The sequence below is a fragment of the Mchenga conophoros genome, linkage group LG9 (assembly GCF_057382185.1).
Source record: "Mchenga conophoros isolate Kocher_MC1m ecotype Shallow Benthic linkage group LG9, M_conophoros_male_GT1.1, whole genome shotgun sequence".
Lineage (NCBI taxonomy): Eukaryota > Metazoa > Chordata > Actinopteri > Cichliformes > Cichlidae > Mchenga > Mchenga conophoros.
Window position 1 is genome coordinate 11,133,275 of NC_140534.1, and position 21,471 is coordinate 11,154,745.

Consider the following 21,471-nt stretch of genomic DNA (forward strand, 5'->3'; position numbering starts at 1 on the left):
CTTCCAATAGTGTTAACATGCTACACAGGTCATGAACAAGATTTTTTTGTTTTGTTTTTTTAAATTTTCATTGTAAGTGGGCTAAAATAGTTAATTAAAAGTAGTCTAACATAAATGTAAATGCTGTAATTTTATTATTTTAATAAACCATGTAACTTGCATGGATTCAATGCTGGCGTCACCACAGTGCACACGTCTGCTGTTGCTCACAGTGGTCCAAGGGATCGCTCAGGGAGTTTCTGTGTTCGCTCAGACACATGAAAAATTAGAGGGAACATTGGGTGCGGGTATACCGGATACGGGTGGCTTTTTTTTTTCTTGAGATGTCATACACTTTGGATTCTAGCCAATCATTTTACGTTTCCGAGGATAGTAGGCGGGTCCAGGTACGTATGTTCTTTGAGAGCAGAGCTACAGATTAAATGTCCAAGGCAAAGCGGTCAAAAGTCTGGCTGTACTTCACAGCAAAATATGCAAACTCAGCAGCAACAAGTGCTTTAAGGTGATACTGTGATACTGTGCAAAGGAAGTAACACCTCGAATCCAATGAAAGACCTGGCAACGCAATAGCGTTTTTTTAAAAGCAGAGAAATGCATCGTATTTGATAGCTTGCTGCGAGACTTCACACCGAGCACATCTGCTGCGGGTGGGTTGCCTGTTATTGGACCTGGAGTTAGCAACATCCCCCAAAAACCCGAAGAGGAGAGTCCTGGCCCCTAGCCCTGCCAGTGTAGCAGACGGATGATGATGCAGCAGCAACCGTTCTTCTCTGCGTGAGGAGCTTAATGTTGTTCATGTGTAATTTACGTTGAGTAGGCTAACCACGTTATTACATTAATGCATGTAAGGTGAACTAGCAAACACCGTCGTAGTTACATGCGACTGTCTTCTTGTTTGATAGAGTGATACCATACATGCCCTGTAGCTGCAGAAAAAGCTAACACCGTTATCTTTTTACAAAAAAAACAAACAGCTAAACATGTTTTCCATTATTCACCGGTTCCAAACAAAGTAGGTATGTTGTATCAAAAGAAAAGGCTAACTTGGTTATCATTTTGCAGAAAAAAGAGACTGCTAAAAATAAAAACATAAGAGGTTTTTGGACAAAGTTTGTGTTCTCCATTCTTTAAGCAATTCAATTCAATTCAATTTTATTTATATAGCACCAAATCACAACAAAAGTCGCCTCAAGGCGCTTCATAGATACAGAGAAAAACCCAACAATCATATGACCCCCTATGAGCAGCACTTTGGCAACAGTGGGAAGGAAAAACTCCTGTTTAACAGGAAGAAACCTCCAGCAGAACCAGGCTCAGGGAGGGGCGGGGCCATCTGCTGCGACCGGTTGGGGTGAGAGAAGGAAGCAACGGTTAGAGCACCATTTAAGCACCCGCACAGTTTCAAAAGTACCGGTATCGGATAAAACCTAAACGATACCCATCCCTAAACAGAGTATAGATAAGGAATCTCTCAAATACTTCATAAAATGAGCATGTAGAAAGTGATCTAGCATTCTGAATGTTCACAATGACTCTCAGAGAGAGACCTGCTTCATTTTAAATCAGCCACTCGTGTGCCACGCCCAGAGTGCTGACCATTTGGGATGTGGAAGAAAAAAATCACGCCAAGTCAATGTTCAAAGGCAATGGTCATGGCCAGTAGTGGAACAGAAAAGCTAGTTCTGCCATCAATGGCCTGATGGGCCAGTATGGGATCTATAAAAATGAGAGACAGCTACTCCTCCCTCACCCCACTCAGTATCACTGGTATGAGGTTGAGAAGGGGAAAATGCATACAGGTCAATGCTGAACACATGAGAAGCTACTTTAAGGCATATCACCCAATTTGTAATATTGCTAAACATTTCTTAAGGCAGACGAGTCATGCTGGCTGGGTCAGTGTCATTTTTGTTGTAATTGATGTCTGGTTTGTTCTGTTCCCTAGTGATGGGTAGGGATGGGTACCAGTATCCGGTGTTCTGACATAATCCTTGAAATAGTAATAACACAGTATCCTCAGCAAAGATGAATTAAACAAGTTTTATTTTAATGGAAGTTTACTTCAAGTCTTCAGATTTTTACTGTCTTTTATTTGATTACTTTAAAGTATATGATTACATTAGAGTAATTAAATAAAGACAGTTTTGATGGAGCTCCTGAGCCAGCCCAAGCTCTCTATGAAGACGAGGAAAAACTCCCCTGGGGGGGCCAGACTGACGGGAAGAAACCTCGGGAAAGCCCATTCAAAGAGAGATCCCCTTTCCTGGGATGGCTGGGGGGGGGTTACAGGAATTCCAAAACACTGAAATTTAAAGTGGGCCAATTAAAAAAAATTATTTCCTGAAAAAAAGAAAGGTAATTCATACATCACACATAAATGATAACGTCTGAATTGTGTGTGTTTGTGTGTGTGTGTGATAGGCTTATCTCAGCCAAGTGTGATGCTGTAGCTCCTCCAGCGTCGGCCGCGTCTCCGGGACTTTGGTTAAACACGCGTCCAAGAAATCCCGGCAGTCTGGAAAGAAAGGAAAGAGAAAAAACATGAAGATGATAGTTCCAGTGGTCCAAGCCATCAGTCAGTCTTGAAGTGTGACGTTTTCTTACTTTTGGACAGATGTCTTTTGAATTTCAGGCGCTCCACAGGACGCCTGTCTTTTTCAGGTTCTTCTCCACAGGACGCCTGTCTTTTTCAGGGACAATCTTCACCCACAAATTCATAAAGTCCTTGTGAAGGGTCAGTTTCTCAATGATTGTTCGCCCATGGTACCTGTGGAAGATTACAGTTGTCATTAATTTTCATTAATTGTGTAAACTCACAGAAAATAAAACATTAATGCACTTCAAACCCATTTAAAAGTACCCACCTGGCTTCAGGTGCAGCATCCCCTGCCATTCTAGAGGCAGCAATTAGAAATCTTTCAGTGAAGGTTCCTGTTTTCAGGGTGACGGCTGCTCCAAGTTTGTCAGCCAGCTGGTGCAGGTGTTGAGCCGTGCTATTCCTCACTGCAACACAGCGATGGCTGAGCAAGGACAATATTAGACACACAACTCAGTGAACATGATCTCTCTTTCATGTCTTCTAATAAAATCACTACAGCTTCTTCTCTCCTCTTACGTCAGTCCTGTGTTAAACAGAGCGCTCAGAATCCGTCCATGGCTGCAATTTTCCACCATGGCATCAAGCGCCAGATTGACCTCCTGATGTAGAAAGTTGTTGTTGGTCATTGCAAGCTTCAGCAATAGAGCTCGGCCTGTTGTTTCAACTTCTGGGTCCATTGTTCTCTGGAGCTGAATGTAGAGCTCATTGATGGCATGTATGGCCTCAAAGGCTATTGCTGAGCGTTGGTTTTTCACCTAAAATGTGAGTGAAAATCATCAGTTGAGGCTGTAGTATGCACTTGAAGGGAAACTAGCTGCATGAAACGCATATAAGAAACATAAAGTGTGCAATACCTCCTCAATGAGGACCAGACACACTTCATGTAGTTTAGTCTTCAGGATGTCCGAGTGGTGCTTTGCCAGAGACTGAATAGTTTTCTACTGTCTTTTCTTAATCCTGTATTTACACAACACAACATTGAACACGACTTCAGGAACACCACAAATAACACAGCCACATTATGCAGCACTGTTTCTGTGCAGTATTTAATGTCTCCTTACTACGTTTCTTACCAGTCGTCTGAAGACAGCAGACTAAAGCTGTGGGACAGGCTCTCTACAGGTGTAGCTACAGGCGGGAGTTTGACCCTGCTCTCTCTTGGATTATTCTGACTGCACTGACTGTCTGCTTTCTTGTCTGATAATCAACGAGGTTAGTAAAAAGAAACTTTCATTTCTTCTAATTCGAAGCATGATGCAGTGATTAATTGTTCATTAAAATCTTTTTAAAAAATCTCTTAATTTAAAGTTTGATTATTCAGCATCTTCTACAGTTACTGAGGAAAACCACTTACCGTCTATAGGGACGACTTTTGCACGGCGCAGCAGCGTCCCAGGCCGAGGTCCTCGTTTTTGCGGTATGGGAACTGTTGGAGGTTTTGGAGTCAAAGGCTTTACTGCAGTAAATGTTTTGGTTGGTACTGTGTGTCCAGGTGAGGTTACAATCCCATCCTGGAAATGCTGCAGTTTTTCCAAAATAGGCCCAAATTTGTCTTTTGCTGTCAAGACTCTTATTCCACGAATGACCTTCGTGTCTGTTTAGACAAAAAAATAACTAAATAACTACAAATTGACATCTTACAAAAACAACAATAAACATTTTTCTTCCTGATTTTTTTTTTCTTCAAAAAAGCATATAAAATGAATGGACAGCAAGAATGTGTAATTTAGCATTAAAATAGATAATCTACAGTGTCAAATTTTAAAATCTAAACTAACTGATTAACAGCAGGTGTAACCACTAAAGAAAAGCATCACCTTTGAACCGACCTGCTCCTGAATGTTTAGCAGAGAAAACAGGCAATTGCGATGGACAAGCTGCTCGAGGAGGTGGAGGAACTGGAGTGAGCGGTGTCATCTCAACAGGACTAACAATGAAAGGAATGGCCCTCAGATCACTTGGTGTGTGTGTGTCTGCAGAGCTGAGGCTACTCAGACTTCTTTCAGGGTCCTCCTGATTCCAAAAGGGGTCATCCAAACAGTTCCAGCTTCCCTGGACTATCTCTGGAGAGCCTGCGCATTGCTCAGGTAAAGGTGGGAGTTGCACAGCATAATCTCTGGGTCTCTGTGCGATATGCAATGTGTCTGCCTGTTGAAAGAACACATTTGTCTTACTGCTCTGAGCTTTGTGAAAGTCCAGGATCCTGGACTCTGTGGTGAAGCGCTGACAGTTGCTCTGTCTACAGTGACTTACACAAAAATTACACTGTGCAAAGCAGCAAAATATAACACATCTCTCAGAAACATTTACATTTGATCAGCAGAGAAGTCAAGAATGAGTATGTTTAGTTACTTACATCTCCACCTGTGCGTCCCCTTGTCCGTCAACTGGACACACAGGAACTCCCTAAGCTCTTTCTTCTTCGCAGGACGCCTGTCTTTTTCAGGCTCTTCTCCACAGGACGCCTGTCTTTTTCAGGCTCTTCTCCACAGGACGCCTGTCTTTTTCAGGCTCTTCTCCACAGGACACCTGTCTTTTTCAGGCTCTTCTCCACAGGACGCCTGTCTTTTTCAGGCTCTTCTCCACAGGACGCCTGTCTTTTTCAGGGACAATCTTCACCCACAAATTCATAAAGTCCTTGTGAAGGGTCAGTTTCTCAATGATTGTTCGCCCATGGTACCTGTGGAAGATTACAGTTGTCATTAATTTTCATTAATTGTGTAAACTCACAGAAAATAAAACATTGATGCACTTCAAACCCATTTAAAAGTACCCACCTGGCTTCAGGTGCAGCATCCCCTGCCATTCTAGAGGCAGCAATTAGAAATCTTTCAGTGAAGGTTCCTGTTTTCAGGGTGACGGCTGCTCCAAGTTTGTCAGCCAGCTGGTGCAGGTGTTGAGCCGTGCTATTCCTCACTGCAACACAGCGATGGCTGAGCAAGGACAATATTAGACACACAACTCAGTGAACATGATCTCTCTTTCATGTCTTCTAATAAAATCACTACAGCTTCTTCTCTCCTCTTACGTCAGTCCTGTGTTAAACAGAGCGCTCAGAATCCGTCCATGGCTGCAATTTTCCACCATGGCATCAAGCGCCAGATTGACCTCCTGATGTAGAAAGTTGTTGTTGGTCATTGCAAGCTTCAGCAATAGAGCTCGGCCTGTTGTTTCAACTTCTGGGTCCATTGTTCTCTGGAGCTGAATGTAGAGCTCATTGATGGCATGTATGGCCTCAAAGGCTATTGCTGAGCGTTGGTTTTTCACCTAAAATGTGAGTGAAAATCATCAGTTGAGGCTGTAGTATGCACTTGAAGGGAAACTAGCTGCATGAAACGCATATAAGAAACATAAAGTGTGCAATACCTCCTCAATGAGGACCAGACACACTTCATGTAGTTTAGTCTTCAGGATGTCCGAGTGGTGCTTTGCCAGAGACTGAATAGTTTGCAAGCCGTGTCTTTTCTTAATCCTGTATTTACACAACACAACATTGAACACGACTTCAGGAACACCACAAATAACACAGCCACATTATGCAGCACTGTTTCTGTGCAGTATTTAATGTCTCCTTACTACGTTTCTTACCAGTCGTCTGAAGACAGCAGACTAAAGCTGTGGGACAGGCTCTCTACAGGTGTAGCTACAGGCGGGAGTTTGACCCTGCTCTCTCTTGGATTATTCTGACTGCACTGACTGTCTGCTTTCTTGTCTGATAATCAACGAGGTTAGTAAAAAGAAACTTTCATTTCTTCTAATTCGAAGCATGATGCAGTGATTAATTGTTCATTAAAATCTTTTTAAAAAATCTCTTAATTTAAAGTTTGATTATTCAGCATCTTCTACAGTTACTGAGGAAAACCACTTACCGTCTATAGGGACGACTTTTGCACGGCGCAGCAGCGTCCCAGGCCGAGGTCCTCGTTTTTGCGGTATGGGAACTGTTGGAGGTTTTGGAGTCAAAGGCTTTACTGCAGTAAATGTTTTGGTTGGTACTGTGTGTCCAGGTGAGGTTACAATCCCATCCTGGAAATGCTGCAGTTTTTCCAAAATAGGCCCAAATTTGTCTTTTGCTGTCAAGACTCTTATTCCACGAATGACCTTCGTGTCTGTTTAGACAAAAAAATAACTAAATAACTACAAATTGACATCTTACAAAAACAACAATAAACATTTTTCTTCCTGATTTTTTTTTTCTTCAAAAAAGCATATAAAATGAATGGACAGCAAGAATGTGTAATTTAGCATTAAAATAGATAATCTACAGTGTCAAATTTTAAAATCTAAACTAACTGATTAACAGCAGGTGTAACCACTAAAGAAAAGCATCACCTTTGAACCGACCTGCTCCTGAATGTTTAGCAGAGAAAACAGGCAATTGCGATGGACAAGCTGCTCGAGGAGGTGGAGGAACTGGAGTGAGCGGTGTCATCTCAACAGGACTAACAATGAAAGGAATGGCCCTCAGATCACTTGGTGTGTGTGTGTCTGCAGAGCTGAGGCTACTCAGACTTCTTTCAGGGTCCTCCTGATTCCAAAAGGGGTCATCCAAACAGTTCCAGCTTCCCTGGACTATCTCTGGAGAGCCTGCGCATTGCTCAGGTAAAGGTGGGAGTTGCACAGCATAATCTCTGGGTCTCTGTGCGATATGCAATGTGTCTGCCTGTTGAAAGAACACATTTGTCTTACTGCTCTGAGCTTTGTGAAAGTCCAGGATCCTGGACTCTGTGGTGAAGCGCTGACAGTTGCTCTGTCTACAGTGACTTACACAAAAATTACACTGTGCAAAGCAGCAAAATATAACACATCTCTCAGAAACATTTACATTTGATCAGCAGAGAAGTCAAGAATGAGTATGTTTAGTTACTTACATCTCCACCTGTGCGCTTTCTCTGAATCAAATCTTCAAAGCGATGGAAAAAGTTATCTGATGTCTTTTCAGACATGCCTGAGATAAAAAGTGAACAAATTGTTTAGAAATAGAAAGTTAGTGAGTGCTGCTCAGTGTGTGAGTGGCAAGTTCTAACTGAGCTGCTCAGTAAATAACTGTTATGATGTGGAACTCACAGAGCATTTTTTGAAAATATTCATATATATACACTATTTTGTGTTTACAAAAATATCAGACATGTCTAAATCAAAGGCAGGTTATGATCTCTAATTATGATCTTTAATCAACAAATTTAAATAGACGTCCTAATCACAGCTTCTAAAACTAGACAACACTATACTGATAAATTCATATAAAACAGCAAAAAGGAGATAAAAGCACTGTCATAAATAGAGAAATAAGTACAGTAAATAAATAAATACAGTTTTTAAAAAATATAGAAAAAAAACATGTGTCATTTGTTACAACGACAACAAAATAGCAGCTTGGACAAAGCTGTTTCTTCAAGCTTCGCCTGCATTTAGGGTCTGCAAACCTCTGTCCCACAGGAAGAAGCTGAAATCCTCCAATAAGGGGTGGGAGTCATTTAAAGTAGAGTAACTCATCCTCTACAACTGCCTAGTATTCAAGGACTCTATGTTAAGATGCTCTAACATGGTACAGTACCTTCAGAAACGCCTCAAATTTCTTAGATACTGAAAATTAAATCTCTTCTCAGGAACCTTTTCTCCATTCAGTAGAAGTAGATCTAGTATTCATTTTAAAGTTCTAATGAAGACAGCAGACTAAAGCTGTGGGACAGGCTCTCTACAGGTGTAGCTACAGGCGGGAGTTTGACCCTGCTCTCTCTTGGATTATTCTGACTGCACTGACTGTCTGCTTTCTTGTCTGATAATCAACGAGGTTAGTAAAAAGAAACTGTCATTTCTTCTAATTCGAAGCATGATGCAGTGATTAATTGTTCATTAAAATCTTTTTAAAAAATCTCTTAATTTAAAGTTTGATTATTCAGCATCTTCTACAGTTACTGAGGAAAACCACTTACTGTCTATAGGGACGACTTTTGCACGGGGCAGCAGCGTCCCAGGCCGAGGTCCTCGTTTTTGCGGTATGGGAACTGTTGGAGGTTTTGGAGTCAAAATAGGCCCAAATTTGTCTTTTGCTGTCAAGACTCTTATTCCACGAATGACCTTCGTGTCTGTTTAGACAAAAAATAACTAAATAACTACAAATTGACATCTTACAAAAACAACAATAAACATTTTTCTTCCTGATTTTTTTTTCTTCAAAAAAGCATATAAAATGAATGGACAGCAAGAATGTGTAATTTAGCATTAAAATAGATAATCTACAGTGTCAAATTTTAAAATCTAAACTAACTGATTAACAGCAGGTGTAACCACTAAAGAAAAGCATCACCTTTGAACCGCAATTGCGATGGACAAGCTGCTCGAGGAGGTGGAGGAACTGGAGTGAGCGGTGTCATCTCAACAGGACTAACAATGAAAGGAATGGCCCTCAGATCACTTGGTGTGTGTGTGTCTGCAGAGCTGAGGCTACTCAGACTTCTTTCAGGGTCCTCCTGATTCCAAAAGGGGTCATCCAAACAGTTCCAGCTTCTCTGGACTATCTCTGGAGAGCCTGCGCATTGCTCAGGTAAAGGTGGGAGTTGCACAGCATAATCTCTGGGTCTCTGTGCGATATGCAATGTGTCTGCCTGTTGAAAGAACACATTTGTCTTACTGCTCTGAGCTTTGTGAAAGTCCAGGATCCTGGACTCTGTGGTGAAGCGCTGACAGTTGCTCTGTCTACAGTGACTTACACAAAAATTACACTGTGCAAAGCAGCAAAATATAACACATCTCTCAGAAACATTTACATTTGATCAGCAGAGAAGTCAAGAATGAGTATGTTTAGTTACTTACATCTCCACCTGTGCGCTTTCTCTGAATCAAATCTTCAAAGCGATGGAAAAAGTTATCTGATGTCTTTTCAGACATGCCTGAGATAAAAAGTGAACAAATTGTTTAGAAATAGAAAGTTAGTGAGTGCTGCTCAGTGTGTGAGTGGCAAGTTCTAACTGAGCTGCTCAGTAAATAACTGTTATGATGTGGAACTCACAGAGCATTTTTTGAAAATATTCATATATATACACTATTTTGTGTTTACATGGCAACGGGAGGAAACAACCCGGCAAAATAACACATGACAGCGAGATAAATTTATTGGATTGCCAGTCAGAGAAGTGTGATTCGTCACTCCAGTAAACACATCTCCACTGCTTTAGAGTCCAGTGTTGAGATGCTTAAATCACTCCATCTGACGCTTTGCATTGTGTTTGTCAGTGTAAGGCTGGGATGCAGCTGCTCAGCCATGGAAACCAATGAAGTTTGGACATCTGTAACAACAGCAGACTGCAGATATTGGTGACTTAAGTGCACTATGAGCCTTAGCATCAGCTGACTCGCTGTCATTTCCAATTACTTCCACTTTGTTATAATATCACTAACAGCTGACTATGGAATATTTAATAGCGAGGAAATTTCATGACTGGACTTGTTGCACTGGTGCATCCTATCACATTACCATGCTGGAATTCATTCAGTTCCTGAGAGCGACTCGTCCTTTCACACATGTTTGTAGAAGTAGTCTGCATGCCTAGGTGCTTGATTTAATACACCTGTGTCCATGGAAGTGATTGGAACACATTAATTGAATGATTTGGATGGGTTAGGGAATACTTTTGGCAACATAGTGTATGCCTGACCTTACAAACTCTATGATTATAACAGTCATTTTCACTGTTTTCAGAACACAAGTTATGGTTGGAGATATCATGACCGCCACCCCACCATACAGATGTTTTGGGAGGTATTTGATGAACTAACTGAAGAGCAGAGGAAAGATTTCCTTCGTAAGTACTTGCTGAAGCCTCCATTATGATATGTTACTGAAATCACACTGTATCATATAAAACATTAGATTTTTCTGCACTTTACCAAGATACATTAGAGAGCAGCATTGTTCTGATTAATATACTGTAAAGCTGCTTCTAGCTGGTGGACTGAGCCGCCTCACCTTTCACCTGGCTCACGTCACACACCTGGAGAGACTCGACCTCCACCTGTGTTGCCTCACGCGAGATGATCTAGAGGCTCTGAGTCAGTTGCTACCAATCTCACACGCCGGACACTAATCGCATGCTCGCTGCAGCAGTCATGTGACTCGTTGTTTTTCAGTCCAGGTGCTGCCCTCTCTCACTGCACTGACCGAGCTTGATGTGTCATCCAATAAGGAAGTGGGAGGTGTGGTCCACCTGCTGGTCTCCACCCTCCCTGCGACACAAATGAGGAGGCTGCCATTCAACAGCTGCTACATGAGCAACGAGTCCTTCACTGCTCTGGGTAACACACACACACACACACACACACACACACACACACACACACTTGTTTATTTATAGAAGTTTTCCTTCAAGTCATTCTCCCTGAATACCTCTTCCACCCTCTAGCCTGAAATGGTGAAAACTTTGTGTTTATGCATCAGCCCTGGCGGTGTCCTATCTGCGCACGGTGGATATTTCCTGGTGTAAAGTGGTTGGCGGTCACTTGGCGCTCCTGCTGGATGCTCTGCAGCCATCAGTCGTCAGCGAGCTCTGTCTTTGCAGCTGCGAGCTCACCACTGATGACATGCAACATCTGGGTAACTAACACACAATGACATTATACTTTTTCTTTTTTGGTCTGTAGTGGATCATTAGGCTGCATAAATGTATATTAAGACAAGTAAAGCCTGAAGGAAATTGATATTTCTTTCATTTATTTCATGCTGCCAGCATCTGTAGCTGTCGTATAAAACAAAACAATGAAACTATTCGGTGTTATTTTTGTCTCCATCAGAAACATTGTGAACAAAACAGTAAAGTGAACAGGCATAAAGTGATCAGTTATCAATGGGTCCTCTTCCTCTGTGCAGCTGCCGTGTGCAGACGGGGCTGTCTCTCCTCACTCCGTGCACTGGATCTGTCCTACAACAGCTTGGTGGGAGACAACGGTTGGTGCAGTCTGTTTGCAGCAGGAGGTCTGGGCTCTCTGGAAGACGTGGATGTCAGTTTGCGACCTTCAACCTCTGCTCCGTGCTCAGCCTGGCTGCCCGCTCTGCTCCGAGCTCTGCCTCAAATTTCGGCGCTGGCTCGACTGGCCATGCAGAGGTGGACAGCTGACTGTCAGGAGAGAGAGCAGCTCAGGTACTGTCTGAAAAAGAGGAGCGTCCTGCTGGAAAGGGATCCAGATTTACAAGACACATCATCAGCATGTAAAGGGAACAGTCAGGAGAGCCTAGAAGAGAGTCAGCCTGAGGAGATTGGAGCGGACCGCACTGGAATTTACTGTCAAAGAGCGACCCACTTTGTTGCTTTATTATTATTTTTTTAAGTCTCTGTTACCACAAGAAGGTCAGTGTTGACGTCAGCTGCATCACGTCTGATGTAAACTGTGTCACACGTGATGGTTTCAGGGAATACTGGGAACTTACAGAGTTAAGCACAGCTGGTGTGGGTTATCATATTTGTCGTCTCTCACCTTGGCTGCAGGGTCTGGGTCTTTCCAATGCAGCAGTCCTAACACTTGAGACACACATGCCGAGAAGTGGGGATACCTGGAAATGGACAAAGGCTTTCAGCAGAGTTTTAAAGCAGCTATTCAGGAAAAGAGCTGTGAATTATCTGCATACCTTGTTAGGTAATCAGCTATTTTGGGGTTCTTTAACAAATCAACCAAAAGGTCGACTGAGTATTTTCTCGTCAGAGTACCTTCACCGTTCACGATGATGTTGAGCACAAGCTGGAGCGTTTGATGGATGTTCTTTGCATCAAAGAGCTACGAGGAAATCCCAGAGATTAGAGACAGGATATTATGTGAATCAGCATGAATGTTGTTTGTTGTTCAACAGATAAAAACAAGAAGAGAAAATAGAAACAAAGTAAAAAAGGAACAATTGTTTCTGCCGTTAAGAAAAAAAAATTGAGTCATGGCAGAGACCTGCAGAAGTCTTGAGTCTCATTTGATGACATTTTGTCAGATTGCCTTGTAATTTAAAAAAAACAAAACTGTTTTTTGAGCAAAAGTTCTCCAGGTTTTTTTGGAGTTCTTTCAAAGTTTTCTTATTTTTGGACGTTAGCTGCTTTTTCACTCTTTTTCAGTCCAGTCTGTGCATCTGAACATTTACAGAAAGATTTCTTTGTTTCGTCTTTAGACACTTTGTTAAACGCAGATCCCAGCAGAGTTCGCCTACCTTCTCTCCAACCTTCTCAGGTTTTGTGGATATTATACATGGTTATGCTGAGGATATGTCGGCTACTTTCCACTGGAAATGCCTTTTGGTTAAACTGTCAGCGAGGAATTTGCACTGTTACATTTTTATATAACTTTAATGCAAAAAAAACAGCTGCTTGTTTAAGTGAAAATACACTGATGGGGTTTTTTTCTATTCATGAACAGGAGTGTGATCAGTTTAATAAAAGAAAAAATAACCATAACCAAGATATGAGGGGAAATCTTGGACAAATACAAGCAGACTGGAGCAGCCAGCGTTCAAAACACCGACGTTCAAGGTAACAGAAGGTTCCCGAGCCACATCCACCCAGCTGGTTTCTGTGTTTCTTGTGTATTTGTGTACACTGTGACTTCATGGCTGTCTTGGGCTCCAGCTCTTGTTTTGGTGTCTCATTAATTTGATTTAATGTCCTGCTTAGTGATAACATCACTCTTGGCCTCCCTGCACTGGCTTCCAATTGAATTTAGGATTCATTTTAAAGTTCTTTTATTGGTTTTTAAATCTTTAAATGGTCTGGCACCTGCTGAAGCCCTATGTCCCCACTCGTTCGCTCCGGTCAGCTGAGCAGCTGTTGCTCTCAGTCCCCAAATCACGGCTGAAACTGAGAGGAGACCGAGCGTTCTCTATCGTGGCTCCTAAGCTTTGGAATAATCTTCCTCTTCACATTAGGCAATCGACATCAGTGCTGGTTTTTAAATCCAGATTGAAAAAGCATTTTTATTCACTGGCTTTTGACTCAGTGGTTGACTGACTTGTATTTTATTGTTTTTCGCTATGTTTATTATTGTATCGTATTTATTATTCTTATGGTATCTATTATGTTTCTATTGTTCAGCAGTTTGGTCAGCCTTGTGTGTTTTTAAAGTGCTATATAAATAAACAATGATGATGATGATGAACATAGTAACGTGTGTTGGGTTGCTCTGTCTTCAGACTCACTGTCAGACTGATTAGACAGTGAGTCTGAAGGTGAGAGTCCTCACTGCCCACGCCTGTCTTTGGGTCTGACCAACACCGTTTCCTGTGTGTCATTCCCCCCTCGCCTTCCCCCCATCCGTCCTGTCTGCACTGACCTCTCCAATAAAGACAAAAGGCCTCATTTTCTGAAACTCTTCCTATCCCATCACCTTGCGAAGAATCACTTCACCATGTTGATTAATAAGGACGGTGGGAATGGTTTGAAGTCTCGTCACAGAAAATGTGCCAAAGGCAAAGAATCTGAGCTTGAAATAAAATGAAATGAAAGATCAGCCCCACACAGGGGTTAAATTCAGATGGAAACTCTTATCACACAAAGAGAACAAGCGAATAAATATATCTGAGTGTGGCCCCTCGACTGTCACAGTGTAGCTGACATTTGATCTTATCATGTGTTAAAGCTATTTTAATTACTGAAGAGAACCAGTGTCAAACTCAGCCCAAGTATGGTTGTACGTTAATCCTTAAAGCAACAACGTTTTTAAAGTTGCAGCGTCATTTTTACACCACACCTAAAATCCCACTAATCGTCCGGGCTCTTCACCCTATGACCACACGCTGGGGTATCTAACACCACATGACCCAAATGGAAACTATGTCAGCTGAAAGAAACCCATCGAAATGTGCAACACTTAAAACTTTGCCTGATTGGAGCATGGCTTCAAATACAGCCCTGAAAACAGACAGGCGGTCGTTGGCATTTCGCCCTCGTTCCTGAGAGACTACATCGATGTATCAGTCAACAAATGAACTACTGTGGCGTCACAGCTGGGGCCTTCTCTGTGTCGTTTATAACACAGAGAAGGACCCAGCTGTGACGCTGAAGTGGTATCTTTAAATTAGCTGTAGGTGTGAATGCTTGTCTGTCTCTCTGTTAGCTTTGCAACAGACTGGTGATATTCAGAGTGCACCATATGTCTGGTATTATTTCCCTTCCAAATTAGTGCTTCCTCTTAGTTGCTGGTCTAAATTTGTTTCCTTTCATGTTCAGGCCGTGTTAGTGTTGTCTCTGTGTGTAGCAGGTTTTGTCTCCATGTTTGTTTCACTGTCTGCCTGTCTGTCTCTGTATTCTGTACTTCTGATAGACGTCTAATTTTGCCAGTCCCTCTTTTTGTGCGCCTTGTACCTTGTCACTCTCTGTGACCGCGTCTCACTTTGCCAGTTCCCATGTATTTAATCAGTTAATGGTGGTCTGAGTAACCCTCACCACTTTGTTCTCCAGTGTCTTTGTTCCTGTTCATCCTACATATTTTCCCCCATTTGTTATTTATTTCTGCTGTTCGCTATTTATATTTTATTCCTGCACAGTTTGCTTGAAGCACTCATATTTTGTCTATTCTATTCATGTGGATCTTATCTTTCTATTTCCTTGCTTCCTTTTCTGTTTACTTTGCTTCTTGCCCGTGTTTCGTCCTTTTGCGGTGTCTGTGTTTTTTTAATCCTATGGTCTCTTTTAAGTTTGTTTGTCTCTTTACTTCTTCAAACTGAATTCAAAGTGGAGCAAATGCTATATAACATTCTCATAGTCTCATTCACACTAACGTTGGTTCTGTATCTTGTAACCAAAGGAAGCTTCAGCATGCAGACTGGAGCCAGCGATCAAAACACGTGCTTCCTATTTTATTTTGTTGGTTATGTTGAGTTTTGCTGTAACTGTCTCATTACTCCTGATTTGTCCCTGCCGTCTCCTCTTCCCTAATAACCGTCCTGTGTGTTTATTGTTTAATCTTCTCCTTTCGTCACCCAGCTTCACTGGTCATGTTTCCTAGTGTTATCCCCCAGTATAGGTTTCTGAGTTTCTCAGTTCCCTGTCAGATATTTCATATCATTCTCTCCGTCCAAAATAAACAGGCTGCCTTTAGTTTATCCTTGCCAGCCTGTGAGTCTGCATTTGGGTCTTCTTTTTTCATAACAAATGATCATACTCCCCGCAGATTGTGATAGTGACACCTCCAGGCCATGCTGCAACTCTCTGGAGCTTTCCGCTCTTCAGGAACTCTCTCTGCAGGAGGGGGAGATACAGGAGAGGTGGAGGAAGATCTCAGCCTGGGCGTCTATTGTCTTATGTAGTCTGGAAGATGAGTGGATGGTGGGGTGGGTGCAGTTTTCTCTGTGGTGGGGTTGGGTGGACTGTCCCGGGCTCTGTGGGGCCGGGAGGCGCTGCTGCACTGGGCCCCGGTCTGGATGGGCCTGGGCCCCCTTTCCCTGGCGGGGCGCGGAGTATGGGGGTGTCACCAGGGTGCAGAGGAGGCTACCCCCCCTCTGTCCCCTTCTGGCTGCCTCTGCCTCAATTTTATCCCACAACTTAGACATTCACATTACTCACACTCTCATTACACATACATATAGGATCTTGGGGGTGGGCACAATACATGGATACATGGATACACGATACATGTACACCCCACCCCTGGTGTCGTTGCCCACCTCTCAATTTTAAATACACGTAGACATTGAGGGCTATCAGGAGGGACTATGCGCTTACCTGCTGCTCTCTGGCAGGTAGCTCCATGCCCTCCTGGGTTTTAAATGCACCTTAGAACACACATGCATCAACACTACAATGAGCGGGTGGAGGGAGGTTTGGAGTCTTCTCTCACCCCCATTCTCTGCGGCCTGCTGGAGCAGGGGGGCTAGGAGGAGGAGTTGGCCGTCCGACTGCGGTCTGGAGTGTGGGGCCTCCCTGCTGCTGCGGAGTTGGGGTGGTCTGCCTCTCCCCACCGCAGGGAAAAGGGTAACACCACCTGGGTCTGGGTGCAGTTCCCCCTCCAGGGGCAAGGGTACCTAGACCCGGTTCGTAGAGTACGCTTGGGGAGTGTGATCGTGTGTACAGCGTCTCTTTATGTCTGTCTCCACGTTGGTTGAGTGTGGAGTAAGTACATATGAGAGCATGAGGGTGGGAATGGATGTTTGTGTCTGTGTGTGCCTGTATGTCTGTGTCTATATGTCAGGTTGGGTATCAGACACCACCTCTCTGGGGACATCTCAGGCCCTCCAAGGTTTGGAGGCCTATCTCCCCCTACCACCACTTCCCCTGCCAGTGGCGGACTCCCTCAGACATCGGTGCGTTGGTGGTTCTTTGTGTCCGGGGATGCGCGTCCAGGTACACACCGGTTCACTCCTTGGCGGCCGCTTATCGGGGCCTGGAGCCTGGGGCTCGCTCGGGCCACTTCGGAGGTGGGGGTGCCCCCGGCCTCTCGGCCTGGGGCTCGGTCACTCAGGCACGGCTGGCTGCCGGCGGAGCTCACGGGCGCGTCACTGCAACTCCCCCTGGCTTCTGCTCCGCGGCTGCTGAGTGAGCCCTCATCTGGGACTCTCCTCAGCTCTTTCTGGGACAGTGGCGCGGCTGCCCCTCTGTTGGTCTTCCTTGGTCTGTTGTGTTCTGGGGGCCTCTGGATGTCTGGAGTTTTGATCTCCTCCATACCTGCTTCATGCCCTGGAGGACGGGGCTGTGGCCCCCCCACACCCTCTAGCAGATCATTACATGAAGGAACCTTTTTAAAAAACAAGCGCGTCCATGCTCACAGGTGCTCACACACACAAACTTCACCCTTTTTGGCTCCTACCTCAAAGCACACTGTGTTCTGTTGATCTTATGTGCTGCACAATAATGTTTAATATTTAGTATTTACTGTCATATTCCCATATATCATTGTGATGTTGTTTATTCTATTACTCTTGTTCTCTTCTGCTTGTTTTCTTTTTTCTTTCTCAACAGGTGATCCAGGTGATTAATAGATGCATTTTTTTTCTTTTTTTTTTCTATGGTTTTGTGTCCAGATATCAGCGCTCACCTGGCTGGTACCAAGAAGGTTCAGCAAGTGCTCCCCAGACCTGGAGTCCTGGACAGATTCTTCCCAGACCAGCCTCAAGCTGTGCAGCAGATCCGAGCGACATTGGCTGACCTCTACACTCTAGACATGGTGAGACAAAGGGCACGGTTTTTTCATTGTTTGGAAAATTTGGCATTAGATAATCCTCACCTGGGTGTTGCTGTTCAGTGTAAGCAATATCATTTGCATTTTATTCCTCTGATTTATTTCTCTGTGGCGTTTATGAACTCGTATTTCTTAGGCTGGCTTTTAAGGAAGGAGAAAAGGTATGTATCAGTTGGCTGGGAAGAAAGATGGAGGTGGAAAGGATGTGCGAGCTATGGGACAAAGTTGCTGAGACTAGGTTAAAAAGAGGTTAGGATCAGTGAGCAGGAGTGTGGCTTTGTGCTGAAAAGAGCACAACAGATTGTTTGGAGAGAAGGTGAAGGAAAGTCAGCTGAAGCAAGACAGTTTGTGGAGTTTGTGTTGGACTGTATGTTATGCTGGGAGCCTGGGGATTAGTGCACTTTGATTCCAAGTTAATACTAACTAGTGTTTCTCACTGGTTTTTGGGTGGTGGAGTAAAAGGGATTGGTTGGTGGCTGTTTCTAATGTTAGCCTTTTCTTGGTTTTCTTACAGGCAGGGTAAAGACATGGTGATGAATGAGTGTGTGGGCCGTCTGCTGAGGACCAAGAGCTCAGGACAGTCAGACGGGGGTGTCGCAGCAGGAGTCACCGTGCTCGACAATCCTCTGCTGTCCTGAGATGTCACACTCCTGCCTGCACATACAAACCACACTGAAGTCAAAGTTCCACCTGCACCTCCACCTGTTCTTGCAACAGCATGAAAACTGACAGAGGTGAGACAGAAGAAAAGTTCTTGTCTATTTTTTTTTTTTTTTACTAAGTTAAGGAATTAAGTTAAGAAGAGTGATTAAATAAATAGTTTCTTGCATTTTTGATTTAATGATTGTGTTTAGGATTATTTCAGAAACATGTTTAGAGGATCTTTGTAAGCCTGTATTTACTTTAAAAGAAGGGAAGCACTTCTTCATCCTACAGAAAAGGTGACACATTACAGATGAGTTCATAAAAAGTGTCTCTGTCACTCTTTCAAGGCTCTGTCACTTTTTCTTTTGTACTGGAACAGCATGGTAAAGTAGGCCTAGGCTGCCATCTTGTGGCAGTGTGTTGTTACTACAACATATGAAATTGTGTTTCTATTGGAAATATAATTCAGCACCACTGAGCCGCTCTCTCAGTTACAAACTGAACCTGTTTTGTAGACGTATAAATCACTAAGTACAGTGAAGCTTTTGGTTTTGGAAAAGTGTTTCTTATTCTAAATGCATGTTGATTTTTATCAGGGTGAAGAGCAGTTAGCAGTGCATTCATGGACATCTTTAAACTATTAATTGAAGAATCTTTGGTGATGATGGCATGAACTAGAAGCGTGAGCTCCAGGTGAGACTGCACAGAACAACAAGTGTCCTTAAACTGCATCAACTGATGACGTCTTACAATTTTATTCCACTGTGTGTTTTTATCATTGAATGTTTCTGTCTTTGTGTACATGTAACGCAGACACTAAAGCTGAGCCAGAACTTCATGCTGAAGAGAAGGATTCTTTTAAAATGCATGGGGGAGCAAGCGAGTCAGATACCAAGGGCACAAAGATGAAGCAGGTCTGATCGGAAACCGTTTATTTCCAGGCCAGGGAGCACAAATAAAAACACCCTTAAAAGGTTCCCTCCTGCTCAACCGCGTCACTCCCTACGGAGAGAAGATCTACATGACCTTATCTGCGTATCTGGAGGTCAGCCGCTGCTCCGCCGTGTTGTACCTGTTTGTACGTGTTTTTAAGTCTCTTGATGTCATCGTGTCTAACACACACCCTTTATCTCCTCTCTGCAGCTGGACCATTGCATCCAGCCTGCCATTATCACCAAAGACATCTGCACGGTCTTTTACTCCCGAGACGCCAAGATTTCCCCACCCCGTTCTCTCAAGAACCTCTTTGGGACTGGATACTCCAAAACTGCTGACTGGTAAATCTGGGCTGCTGCACTGTGGCCATCTCTGTTTCACAATCAAAGATATCTGCCCTGTTACAAAGTTTCCTTGTTCAAAACTTCTGCTTCATTATAGCAACCGAGTGACTGGGATCTACGAGCTGAGCTTGTGTAAGATGTCTGACACTGGAAGCCCAGGTGAGCGGCCATGAAACATGTTTAAAGAACGGCAGCTGTTTTATCATAATTCTGTGGAGAGCTTCATCCTAATGAGGGCTCATGTCCTGAGCAGGGATGCAGAGGAGGAGGAGGAAGGTCCTGGACACATCAGTGGCTTATGTGCGTGGAGAGGAGAACCTGGCCGGCTGGAGGCCCAGAGGAGATAGCCTCATCCTAGAGCACCAGTGGGAGCTGGAGAAGATGGAGCAGCTGCAGGAGGTGGGGCCTTAAAAGATTCATAAAGAAATAAATCTGTTTAATATCGTAGAGGGAAAAATGACTTTTCAACTCAAAGACCAAAGTGCTATTCTAAAAAGTTTTTTCTTAGAGTACAGACTTTACATGACTAACCTCCCCTCTTCTCCCCACCTCACATTCGCCCCCATCTTTCGTCCAGGTGGAAAAGACCCGTCACCTTCTGGGAGAGGCGGCTCCCGTGGGAACAGCTCCCACCACCAAGTCCCTGAGTGAGTCTCTGTCCCCCAGCGTGAGCTCCGGCACTCTGTCCACGTCCACCTCCGTCTCCTCGCAGATCTCCAGCACCACCTTTGAAAGCGTGAGAAGGAGCTGGCCACCAAGGTGAGAAAAACGTGGGCTTAGTGGGCGTTCTTGTTGCTGCCTTCTTCCTTCTCTGCTCGGAGCTGATCGGTCTTGTTCCTGTTGTGTTGTAGTGCCTGCGCCTTCTGACACACACCTTCAATACTGAATACAAGCAGCTGGTGAACAGCATCAGTGACTGCAAGGTGAGAAATAATACAAAGAAATAAAAAAATAGCCTTTCTGTGTCACATCAGGGAGTTCCTATATTGACGTCTACCTCATCCTGCTGTTGTTTCACTTCAGCTTTCTCTCATCTCACCGATCGGACGTGATCCATCCGTGACGAGCTTCAGCAGTGCCACCCTCACCCCTTCCTCTACCTGCCCCTCTCTGTCGGACTCGCGCTGTGGCTCCATGGGCCAGAAGTAAACATATTTTTAGGAACATTGACCTCGATCTGCAAATGGTTATTGACAGGTTATCTATTTGATTCTAACTTGGTGTGATTTGTGTTAAAGGACCCCTGAGAACAGCTCACGTGCCTCCAGTCCCTCCTGCTCAGACTGTGAAAACTTCCCGATGGTTCCCACTCTGGAGACCTCCTACCTTGCGCGGGCTGCAAAAGAACGAGTTCCTGAACTTGGTGCCTGATATTGAAGAAATGCGACCAGGGTGAGTAATGCCATATTAACCCAAATACTGTCACTATGACATGTGTCTCACAGACCAAATGTAAGTCGACACTCATGTTCTCTAGTTCAAGCAGAAGTGATGTGGATCGATTCAAATTCCTGAACCTGGATGATTTCAGCTGGAAACAAACCAACTCTGCTTCTTCCTCAGATAATTCAATTCAATTCAATTTTATTTATATAGCGCCAAATCACAACAAAAGTCACCTCAAGGCGCTTCATAGATACAGAGAAAAACCCAACAATCATATGACCCCCTATGAGCAAGCACTTTGGCGACAGTGGGAAGGAAAAACTCCCTTTTAACAGGAAGAAACCTCCAGCAGAACCAGGCTCAGGGAGGGGCGGGGCCATCTTCTGTGACCGGTTGGGGTGAGAGAAGGAAGACAGGATA

General features: G+C 43.8%; 4 protein-coding genes and 1 long non-coding RNA gene across 8 annotated transcripts; 2 read left to right on the forward strand and 3 right to left on the reverse strand.

Moving 5' to 3' along the window:
* Positions 1 to 2,069: 2,069 nt before the first annotated feature.
* Positions 2,070 to 3,795, reverse strand: LOC146566828 (TOG array regulator of axonemal microtubules protein 1-like). Its single transcript, XM_085286437.1, has 6 exons — positions 3,673 to 3,795; positions 3,454 to 3,556; positions 3,116 to 3,354; positions 2,865 to 3,020; positions 2,605 to 2,767; positions 2,070 to 2,515 (listed from the first exon to the last, which is right to left on the reverse strand). The coding sequence occupies exons 3-5, from the start codon at positions 3,274 to 3,276 to the stop codon at positions 2,629 to 2,631; spliced, it is 456 nt and encodes a 151-aa protein (XP_085142563.1). The 5' UTR covers positions 3,277 to 3,354; positions 3,454 to 3,556; positions 3,673 to 3,795; the 3' UTR covers positions 2,070 to 2,515; positions 2,605 to 2,628.
* Positions 3,669 to 4,905, reverse strand: LOC146566829 (uncharacterized). The gene is made up of 4 exons (XM_085285826.1): positions 4,864 to 4,905; positions 4,417 to 4,747; positions 3,954 to 4,193; positions 3,669 to 3,796 (listed from the first exon to the last, which is right to left on the reverse strand). Exons 1-4 carry the CDS (start codon positions 4,903 to 4,905, stop codon positions 3,669 to 3,671), a joined length of 741 nt encoding a protein of 246 aa, XP_085141952.1.
* On the reverse strand, positions 4,608 to 9,570 carry LOC146566830 (uncharacterized). Of its 4 annotated transcripts, XM_085286359.1 has the most exons (13): positions 9,416 to 9,570; positions 8,910 to 9,207; positions 8,536 to 8,688; positions 7,471 to 7,547; positions 6,932 to 7,262; positions 6,469 to 6,708; positions 6,188 to 6,311; positions 5,966 to 6,071; positions 5,628 to 5,866; positions 5,377 to 5,532; positions 5,129 to 5,279; positions 4,956 to 5,064; positions 4,608 to 4,747 (listed from the first exon to the last, which is right to left on the reverse strand). In XM_085286359.1, the coding sequence occupies exons 1-11, from the start codon at positions 9,488 to 9,490 to the stop codon at positions 5,138 to 5,140; spliced, it is 1,941 nt and encodes a 646-aa protein (XP_085142485.1). In that variant the 5' UTR covers positions 9,491 to 9,570; the 3' UTR covers positions 4,608 to 4,747; positions 4,956 to 5,064; positions 5,129 to 5,137. The 4 variants fall into 4 exon arrangements, with proteins under 4 accessions (XP_085142485.1, XP_085142487.1, XP_085142486.1 ...); XM_085286361.1 differs by having other exon boundaries at positions 4,956 to 5,279; positions 8,536 to 8,607; XM_085286360.1 differs by having other exon boundaries at positions 4,956 to 5,279; positions 6,944 to 7,262.
* Positions 9,571 to 10,256: 686 nt separating this feature from the next.
* On the forward strand, positions 10,257 to 13,725 carry LOC146566831 (leucine-rich repeat-containing protein 31-like). Its single transcript, XM_085286460.1, has 4 exons — positions 10,257 to 10,404; positions 10,730 to 10,894; positions 11,037 to 11,192; positions 11,466 to 13,725. Exons 1-4 carry the CDS (start codon positions 10,350 to 10,352, stop codon positions 11,921 to 11,923), a joined length of 834 nt encoding a protein of 277 aa, XP_085142586.1. The 5' UTR covers positions 10,257 to 10,349; the 3' UTR covers positions 11,924 to 13,725.
* Positions 13,726 to 17,346: 3,621 nt separating this feature from the next.
* Positions 17,347 to 19,657, forward strand: LOC146566832 (uncharacterized). Its single transcript, XR_014893839.1, has 5 exons — positions 17,347 to 17,725; positions 18,255 to 18,474; positions 18,982 to 19,078; positions 19,199 to 19,430; positions 19,529 to 19,657. It is a non-coding gene; the product is annotated as an uncharacterized LOC146566832 (long non-coding RNA).
* The last annotated feature ends 1,814 nt before the right edge of the window (positions 19,658 to 21,471 follow it).

Coding starts and splice junctions, on each gene's coding strand:
- LOC146566828 (XM_085286437.1), bottom strand. CDS start 3,276: ATGGACCCAGAAGTTGAAACAACAGGCCGAGCTCTATTGCTGAAGCTT. Junction 3,021..3,115: donor CTGTTTAACACAGGACTGAC/GTAAGAGGAGAG, acceptor GTCCTTGCTCAG/CCATCGCTGTGTTGCAGTGA. Junction 2,768..2,864: donor GATGCTGCACCTGAAGCCAG/GTGGGTACTTTT, acceptor AATCTTCCACAG/GTACCATGGGCGAACAATCA.
- LOC146566831 (XM_085286460.1), top strand. CDS start 10,350: ATGTTTTGGGAGGTATTTGATGAACTAACTGAAGAGCAGAGGAAAGAT. Junction 10,895..11,036: donor CGAGTCCTTCACTGCTCTGG/GTAACACACACA, acceptor TTTATGCATCAG/CCCTGGCGGTGTCCTATCTG. Junction 11,193..11,465: donor TGATGACATGCAACATCTGG/GTAACTAACACA, acceptor TCCTCTGTGCAG/CTGCCGTGTGCAGACGGGGC.
- LOC146566829 (XM_085285826.1), bottom strand. CDS start 4,905: ATGTTTCTGAGAGATGTGTTATATTTTGCTGCTTTGCACAGT. Junction 4,748..4,863: donor ATTTTGCTGCTTTGCACAGT/GTAATTTTTGTG, acceptor TTCTTTCAACAG/GCAGACACATTGCATATCGC. Junction 3,797..3,953: donor AAAAGTCGTCCCTATAGACG/GTAAGTGGTTTT, acceptor GTTGATTATCAG/ACAAGAAAGCAGACAGTCAG.
- LOC146566830 (XM_085286359.1), bottom strand. CDS start 9,490: ATGTCTGAAAAGACATCAGATAACTTTTTCCATCGCTTTGAAGATTTG. Junction 7,263..7,470: donor GAAAGCGCACAGGTGGAGAT/GTAAGTAACTAA, acceptor TTCTTTCAACAG/GCAGACACATTGCATATCGC. Junction 5,280..5,376: donor GATGCTGCACCTGAAGCCAG/GTGGGTACTTTT, acceptor AATCTTCCACAG/GTACCATGGGCGAACAATCA.